This window comes from Hemicordylus capensis, chromosome 10 (assembly GCF_027244095.1).
Source record: "Hemicordylus capensis ecotype Gifberg chromosome 10, rHemCap1.1.pri, whole genome shotgun sequence".
Taxonomy (NCBI): Eukaryota; Metazoa; Chordata; class Lepidosauria; order Squamata; family Cordylidae; genus Hemicordylus; species Hemicordylus capensis.
This window is the reverse complement of record NC_069666.1, coordinates 2,771,199-2,779,260: the sequence shown is the minus strand read 5'-3', so window position 1 is coordinate 2,779,260 and position 8,062 is coordinate 2,771,199. Positions and strand designations below refer to the sequence as shown.

The 8,062-nt window shown below is 52.9% G+C and overlaps 1 protein-coding gene across 4 annotated transcripts in view; it reads right to left on the bottom strand.

The window, feature by feature from the left end:
• Positions 1 to 3,766: 3,766 nt before the first annotated feature.
• IGDCC4 (immunoglobulin superfamily DCC subclass member 4) overlaps positions 3,767 to 8,062 on the bottom strand; it is a 62,850-nt gene continuing 58,554 nt past the window's right edge. For 3 of the 4 annotated variants that reach the window (XM_053272900.1, XM_053272904.1, XM_053272903.1), the window contains 2 exons: positions 7,150 to 7,311; positions 3,767 to 6,589 (listed from right to left, as the gene is read on the bottom strand). In XM_053272900.1, the coding sequence (XP_053128875.1) occupies positions 6,245 to 6,589; positions 7,150 to 7,311 (507 nt within the window). In that variant the 3' untranslated portion in view covers positions 3,767 to 6,244. The remainder of the gene's footprint in view (positions 6,590 to 7,149; positions 7,312 to 8,062) is intronic. The other variant, XM_053272901.1, reaches the window with a different exon arrangement.

Here is an 8,062-nt window from a genome sequence, read left to right as displayed (position 1 = left end):
TAATAATAATAAATTAATAAAACAATTCTATTTATGTCCCACTCTTCCTCCAAGGAGCCCAGAGTGGTCTATATGGTTATGCTTATCCTCACAACAGCCCTGTGAGGTAGGTTAGGCTGAGAGAGAAGTGACTGACTATGCAGCACTCAGTGAGTTTCATGTCTGAAGCGGGATTTGAACTCAGGTCTCCCCAGTCCTAGTCCAATGCTCTAACCAATGCTGGTGGGCCATTGTGTGAAACAGGGTGTTGGTCTAGATAGGCCTCGGGCCCGCTTAAAAAACAAAACAAAAACCACTGTGTCACAATTTAAGCGTGACCCAAACCCAGGGGTCTGAGGGGGAGGGGGAGGAGGGGCAAGGGGGCCAAGTGGCCCCACCCTAAACATGTCTACTGCAGATCATCCAGGGATTGACCATTACGTCCCAGTTAGCCTTCTGTGGCGCTGAATCTGACACCCACACGGCCAGTTTCACCACGGAGCAGGGAAGCCTGCAAGGTCATCAGAAGACTCGTTGTCGGAAACAGGGCAGCCTGCTCCCCAGAAGAGTGGCCCCCACCAGGCCAAGAAAAATCACCTTACTAAGGATATGTTCACACATGCATGAAGATGCTCCTTGAGTCTCTCCTCACTTCCCAACTGGCAGCAGCACATGTGAATGGACTCCACGCAAAAGTATTGCATTTGAGAGGAGAGGCAAGTTCTCCGTGTCTGCTCACTGCGGCTCAGTCATGGGCAAATCACGGCTTGAAGCCATGAGTGAGCCACTAGCCCCGCTGGATTGAGCCTGAATGCCGTCCCCTTCTGCCTTTTGGTCTGCCCCGGGGGCGGTGGGGAGGGGGGGTTTGCACCAGCAGGTCGGTTGTTTTATTTTAACTTGATTTTGTTCCTCTGTGCGCATGTCTCGGGAACCTTGGAGGGAAGAGAAATCTCCAGCTTCCCACCTTCAGCCATGTCTCTTCTCAGGCCTCAAAGCATCATTCCGGCCAGATTTCCATCATGCTAATCGCTGCTCTGGGGGTCACCACGCTCCCCAGAAACCATGCAAACTGCTGGGAGGGATGGGCTGAATAGATGTGCGGCTCCAGGCAGGTCTGGAAGAGGCGGGGAAAGGAGTCGCGTCTTTCTTCTTCTTTTTTCCTTTCTTTTTCCAGGGGCCCCTTTCCACCCAAGCAGCCAGCCTTCAATAGCAAGAGGCTTAATCTTTGCAGCTTTCTAAATCCTTTCTCAATTGGACGGCGTGAAGAGCCGCCGTCATTCAAGAAAGAAAGAAAGGCCGGCCGGCCAGCAGGCCTACAATCCAGCAGGAGAGAGGCACACATCTGGACCAATGCAGATGCAACCTTAGAGGACCGAAGCAGAACATCAGGGGGAAACAAGCGGCACATTTCCCTGCATATTAATGCAGATCAGATTTTATGTCCGCTGCTGGGAGAAACACATCTTTCACACCTGGGGATTACATTTCGAAAAGGTTCCAATCAGGTAACTGTGTGTGGGGCCTGATCCTGTGTGTGTTGACTCCAAAGTAAGCCCCCTTTGTTCAGTGGGACTAACTCCCAAGTAATCTCACACCAAAGTGCAGCTTTAACGTGCCATGAATCTGGCTTTTCACTAGTCTGTCGATCCATAGGTTGTTTGTACCTTATATGTCTGTCTGGAACTTATTGGCAGTTGGTTTAATCAGATAGACCTGACTTCCAGGACCTATTCACACATTCTGTTGAATAATGTGTGCACATAATAAGTATGCACATAATAGTATGTGCATACAGATGTGAACATGCATTCATTGTGCACAATCTGGACGTGTGTTGGACATAATGAGGGATTAGGGCTGAGGGTCTGTATCGAGGTTCAGACAAAAAAGGCAGAAACCTTACAACACAATGGCCTGGTTCACACAACCATTCGGATCTAGATGTAATGAAGGTTGCCAACATTAGCATGATTGTGTGAACCCACGCCAAGGTGGGAATCTCTGATTCATCTTGGGCCATAAACTATCTTGGTGTGGATTCAGGTCATCACACTAATGCTGGTTACCCACATTAAACCTGGGAGTCGCTTTGCCTTGAAAACCGCCTACGACGGGTTGCAACAGCAGAGGCCTCCCCCCCGTCCCCCTTCCCAATTTATTTGAGCCGCCCTCTAGCCGGACTAGATTATATTACAACCCCCCCCCCCAAATCATATTCTGTCGCTTGCCAGAGAGCGCCGAGCGTGGCAGTTCATTTCACGGAACAGCAACTGAATCCCGCCGCCGTGGCTAGCAGATTAGACCGCAGCTTGGAATAACAATTCCAGCTGGATCAGTAGCAACGGCTCTTTCTTGGATAATTACAAAAGCAGGGGTGGAAGGCGGGGGGCAGAGGAAAGCTGGAAAATTATGCATTCGCGGCTTAGAAAAAGCCTTTTTTTTTTAAAGGAAGATTATATCATGCCAAAATGCTACAAAGCAGCACCTAAAAATACTTTTGGCACAAAGTAAGTGTTGAGCGCTTTTCTTCTCCCATTTCCATCTGTGTGCCCCTTGTTCCAAAGGAGCCGAGGTCCTCAAGCCAGGGTCTGCCGGTGCTGGACCACAACTCCCACCATCCCTCTGTTCTCAAGCTGTGGGGTTCCCCTGATGTTGTTGGACTACAACACCCATCATCCCTGGGGATGTGGATGATGGTAGTTGTAGTCCAGCATCTGGGGGGCCCAGCAATAGAATATTTAGTCACCAGGCATGCCCCCTCTCCTTCTTAAAGTCTGCCCTCTAGACCCACAACTTGGAATGTACACCGAAGAACATTTTCTGTGGGGTAGCTCTGGGTTGAGACCTGATTGGCTGGGGGCTTTGGCCACATAACTACCAAACTCCCCAGTCTTTGTGAAGAAATCCAGCTTGGCGTGGGGAGTGTGGGCAACCACCAGCCCATGATCCCAACTCCGGGCAAGAACATACCAAGTCTTATTTGATCAGCTCTGGGATCCATCCAGCCCAGCCTTTCTACAGATGCCAGCCAGCTGGGATGCCCACAAGCGCAGTATGAAAGCCACATGCCCTCCTGCAATTGCCCCACTGGCAACTGGCATTCAGAGGTAGACTGCATCTGACCTGGAGGCTCCATCTCGCTGCCACAACTAGCAGCCATGCGCAGAATTAATTGCCTAGTAGCGCTCCTTTCAATACAATGCCTTCTCTCTCCCCCCGTTTCTTTATGAAGCTCACCCACATCTGGTTTGCTTTCTTTCCTAACTGTTGCAGCACACAGAGCAGATGTTTTCATCCCAATGGCCACACCAAGATGTAAATCTATTTCCTGAGTGGTTACACTTCATTTAAAACCTATCAACATGTGTGTCAATAAGCCACAGGCATGATAGAGCTTATGAAACTATGACTGACAGGCCCAGCACGAACATGTGTTTGGAAGGCAGGATTAATAGAAAGGGAGCTGATGAACCCCAAATATATGGGAACAGAGGAGGCTTCCTACTGAGTCTGACTCTTGGTCCATCTAGCTCTCAATCAGTGTCTACACTGATTGGCAGCAGCTCTCCACGGTTTTAGACAAAGGTCTTTTCCTGCCTTAGGTGGACAGCCACCAGCTCAGGAGGCTTTAAAAAGAACTGATATACACACATCAGAGGCGGTTAAGCTAAATGGAGCCTCCAAATTTAGAGGCCGTATGGAACTCACTTAGTGGCAGTGAGTTCCAAAGTTGCCTATGATGGTTTTTAAAACAAACCAACCAATAAAACAGACTAGGCCCAAAGAGCAAAATCTACTGCTTTTATTTTCCTTTTTTTAAAACAAGCATGAGGTAGTTGTGTTGTTAAGGAGAGAGAGAGAGAGAGAGAGAAAATCAATAGAGAAATAGTAGTAAAAATGCTAGGCTACAACACACGCTACTCAAATTTTTTCTTTCTTTTTCCTTATAAAATTAAATAATATAATAAAGATGCTCTGAGGAAATAAAAAAAATACATTGTCATACATTAAAAAAGGAGAAAAGGTGAGATCGATACCTAAAATATTAGGTACAAGAACCTACGGGCCACACCTGCAAGGCATTTCCCCCGTGAGAGCAGCCCCCTGAGAAGTCCAGTGGGGTCTGCTCGGAGGGGGAGTCCCTGCTGGGTCATGCCCTATGTTAACACAAAAGTCCAGGCTGGCAAGGCGACCCAGAAGCTGAAGAAGGTTCTCTATTTTCGGTACAAGTGGTTAGAAGCACTCTTAGAGTGTGTAATAAGAAGACGTTGCCGTTTCCGCCTGCTAGAACGGGCTGATGCATTGGAACAGGCCCTGCTGCGGAGGCCGCTTTCCAATTTAAATGCAAGTGGCGACACCTTCCACAGACTGCACCACTTCAGGCTGAGGGGTGGAGGTGGGGGGGGCAACTGCATATTTGAATACTCCCCTTAGAAACAAAAAGAAAAAACCCCTTACCCTGCACGTAAAGAACACTTAGCACATTAGAGAGAAAACTAGACTGGGGCCTGATCTATATCTGAAGGAGGAGTTGATTGAAAGGTCTAGATTACTTCAGATTGGGGGGGGGTGTTGAAGAGTGCCACCTTGGACCATGCTTGCACATGAAAAGCTCCCCACAAACAGAAACCTAGCACAGCAGGGGAGGGGGAGATTCTATGCCGGCTCTTTGCCAGCTGCCCTGGCTTTCTGCTTGCAAGGAGTTTTGAAAGCAAGAGGACTAGCCCAAGGTGCAGTTGGCTCCCGTGTGGGCCAGTCCACCATGCGACCACTTCACCACCTGATTCTGCTGCATCAGGAGAACATGCTAAGTCGGGGGCGGTCCTGAGGCGAGGCGAGGCGTTTGCCTCTGGGGGTGTCATGGACAGCGAGCCTGACCATGCTACCTGGGCCGCAGAGGATTCAGCGCAGGAGGCGGCCATTAGCCCCGAATCTGACCCCCACATGCCAGGGTCCGACAGGGAGGAGGAGAGGGGATCCGAGGCGCCTCCACCACCCGTGCCCCCGCCCCACACCTTTCAACCCTCTCAACACTCCCCTACCCTCGTCCTCAGACTCGGAGGATGAAGCAGGACTGATCCTTGGCTTCCGGCCTCTGGTGACCTTGGCTTGGTCTGCTCCTACCCTGTGCTTCCTGCCACACCTGACTTGCCCAGGTACGGCAGGTGCCAGGTTATTGGGGCGCCAGGCAGTGTTCCCTCTAGGGGGTGCACATGTGGGCGCGCTCACACTTCTCTGATGCCCGCGCCGTCCATTTTAAACTGAACCGGGAAGGCCCCACTGTGAATGCAGGTGCGCGCGGGCATGGCCGCGAGACTGCCGCCTAGAACAAAACACATTCTGCGCACAGCTTTTTAAAAACGAGAGAGCGCACTGGCACCAGCAGGATGGCACGAGGCCCATCGGATCCCTCGCAAGCCTTGGGAGGCGAGTCGCTTCCTCACAGAGTCTGGACGAAGCACAAGGAGGAAAGAGGAGGCTGCTGAAAACCTGCCCTCCTCTCACACCACTGCCAAAGCTTGCGTGGGTCAGGCCTGAAAGGGGGCTGGCCCCCACGAGGGGCAGCCGTGCCTGGGGGCGGGGGGGGGGCACTCTCGTGCTAGGATTCGGGGTCTCTCCTTTACATCCTAGAGCGGAGCATATTCAGGCACACAATCCTCACCACCACTGCAGCCAAACCTGGTACCGTCCAGGAAAAGCTTCCCTGCTCGACTCTCGTAAATACATAAATGATGGAGGATCTGGCCTGCTGCCCCACCAGGGCAGGCGAACTTTGCATGCCGTGGCAAGGGTGGTCTCCTCCATGCCACGGCAATACCGCTGGGGGGGGGAAGAGGGAGGGGTCTGCTTGCAGCAGCAGGGCGAGGACTCGAAACGCCCCTCTCTGCTGGGTGAGGCTCTGCACAGGAATGGCACATCACGCAGAAGCCGCTGCCACATGGCACGTGTGGAGCAGCCATGCCGATGAGCAATCCCCCCAGCAGCCCCTGTTGTGCTCTCCCGGGGTGTGGCGTTGGCTTTGTTTTCAGCAGCCTCTTGGCAGAGTGGGCATGGGGGCGGGGGAAGTACGCACAAGGGCAGGAGGAGAACAGCCCTGGGGCGGCCACGAAATATGCAGGGTGTGTGTGTGTGTGTGTGTCTCCATAAAAGCTCTTGGGGGGCCCCGCTGCCCCCCTTCTGCCAAGCGTGGGTTTTAGTACCACCGCGGGCTAAGCCCGACTCAAAAGACGTCATGCTATTCCCTCGCTCTGCCGTGCTCGAGCCTTTAGTCGACGGCGACCCCCAGAAGCCCGGCGGCCACCTTGTGCGCCCGCCTCTCTGTCCTTAGCGGGGTGCCAGCGGCCTCCGGTTCGCCCTCATCTCCCGGGTCCTGGAATGCTTTGCCGAGGCTCTGCTCAGACGAGCCGAGAGAGGCCTGCCGAGAACGGCCCTCCGCCGCCGCCGGGCAGTGTCCGGGCTCGCAGCAGTCCTCCGAGAAAGTCTCCTCCTCCGCGTCCAGCACGTGAAGTTGGGAGCTGCCGTCTCTGTCGGAGGCGAAGTCGGAATGGACAATGACCTCCGCTTCCATCTGGTTGAGGCTGCTGGGGGGCGGCTCTTTCCTCACTTCGCTCTAGAAGACGAAACCGGCCAGGGAGAGAGAGAGAGAGAGCGTGTTGGTGACCTGTTCCAGGCCCTCCTGCCGGTGGCGGACTACAACTCCCATCTGGCCCCTGGGGCTGAGGATAATGGGAGTTGTAGTCTAGCAGCAGCAAGAGGGACAAAGCTTTGCAGGAGGGAGGAGAAGAGAAGAATCGGTTGCTCCCAGAGGTGCACTGCGTTGCTAATGGGAGTTACTGGAGCAGACTCAAATCTTCCCCGCGGGGGCCCAGAAGAAAGGGAAGGGGAACGGCAGAGCGAGCTCCTCTTCTCCGCCACGGTCCATCCTGCGATTCTGCACCTCATCAGCTGCCCAGCAAAGCTGACCCAAGCACCAGCCCCAAAGCCTTCTCTTTGTGGGCTCAGCTTCTCGAAGGGAATGATTTCTGGTACTGCCGATGACCAGGCACGGGAGGTAAAACCCAAGCACCCCAAAGCAAAAACCTGGCAATCCTCTGCCTCACAACAAGCCCTTCAAAATGGCTCCCGCCTCCCGCTCCCAATGGGAAGGGTTCTCCTGCCCAGAACACACACCGTAACCACCTCGTAAACCAGCGCTTGCAACAGGAGCTTCTGCCCGCCGTTGGATGCCATCTTCAGCGAGCCATTCAAAGCCACGAGGGGCTCCTTCGTGAGGGGGTCCCCGTAGCCGGTGATGCTGCTTGCCCAGGTGTTCGGTGGTTTATCCCACAGAGGCTACCGAGTGGAAAAGAAAGGAGTTGGAATTACTCCTGGCATGAGACCCTCTTATCTGTGCAGGAATGGACGGCAGCTTAGGATTTAGGGAACGAGGGAGAACTGGGCATCCGAGTCTGAGGAACTCTCTGAAGTTACAAACTGAATCAAGAACACACACACACACATCACACACACACACAAAGAGGCAGGCAAACGTTCAAGCAACAACGTAAAAAGATACTTGTTTTGATTGATGCCCTGGATCAATAAAACAAAAACCTATTTCTCATGGAGGCAGTGAGTGTCTCTGGGTAGAACCCTTTCAGGAAGGGTCAGGCTCAACATGGCAGCATACGGCACCATATTCTTAGGAACATAGGAAGCTGCCATATACTGAGTCAGAGCATTGGTCTATCTAGCTCAGGATTGTCTATACAGACTGGCAGCGGCTTCTCCAGGGTTGCAGGCAGGAGTCTCTCTCAGCCCTCTCTTGGAGATGCTGCCAGGGAGGGAACTGGGAACCTTCTGCTCTTCCCAGAGCGGCTCCATCCCCTAAGGGGAATATTTTACAGTACTCACACACATCAAGTCTCCCATTCATATGCAACCAGGGTGGACCCTGCTTAGCTAAGGGGACCAGTCATACTTGCTTCCACCAGACCAGCCCTCCTCTCTTGGCTGGAATGGAGCCAGAGAACGAAAGCATACAGACGAACCTGAACAGGAACTAAACCCTGTGGTTCAACTGCCTGATGTGGAGAGCTGGGCA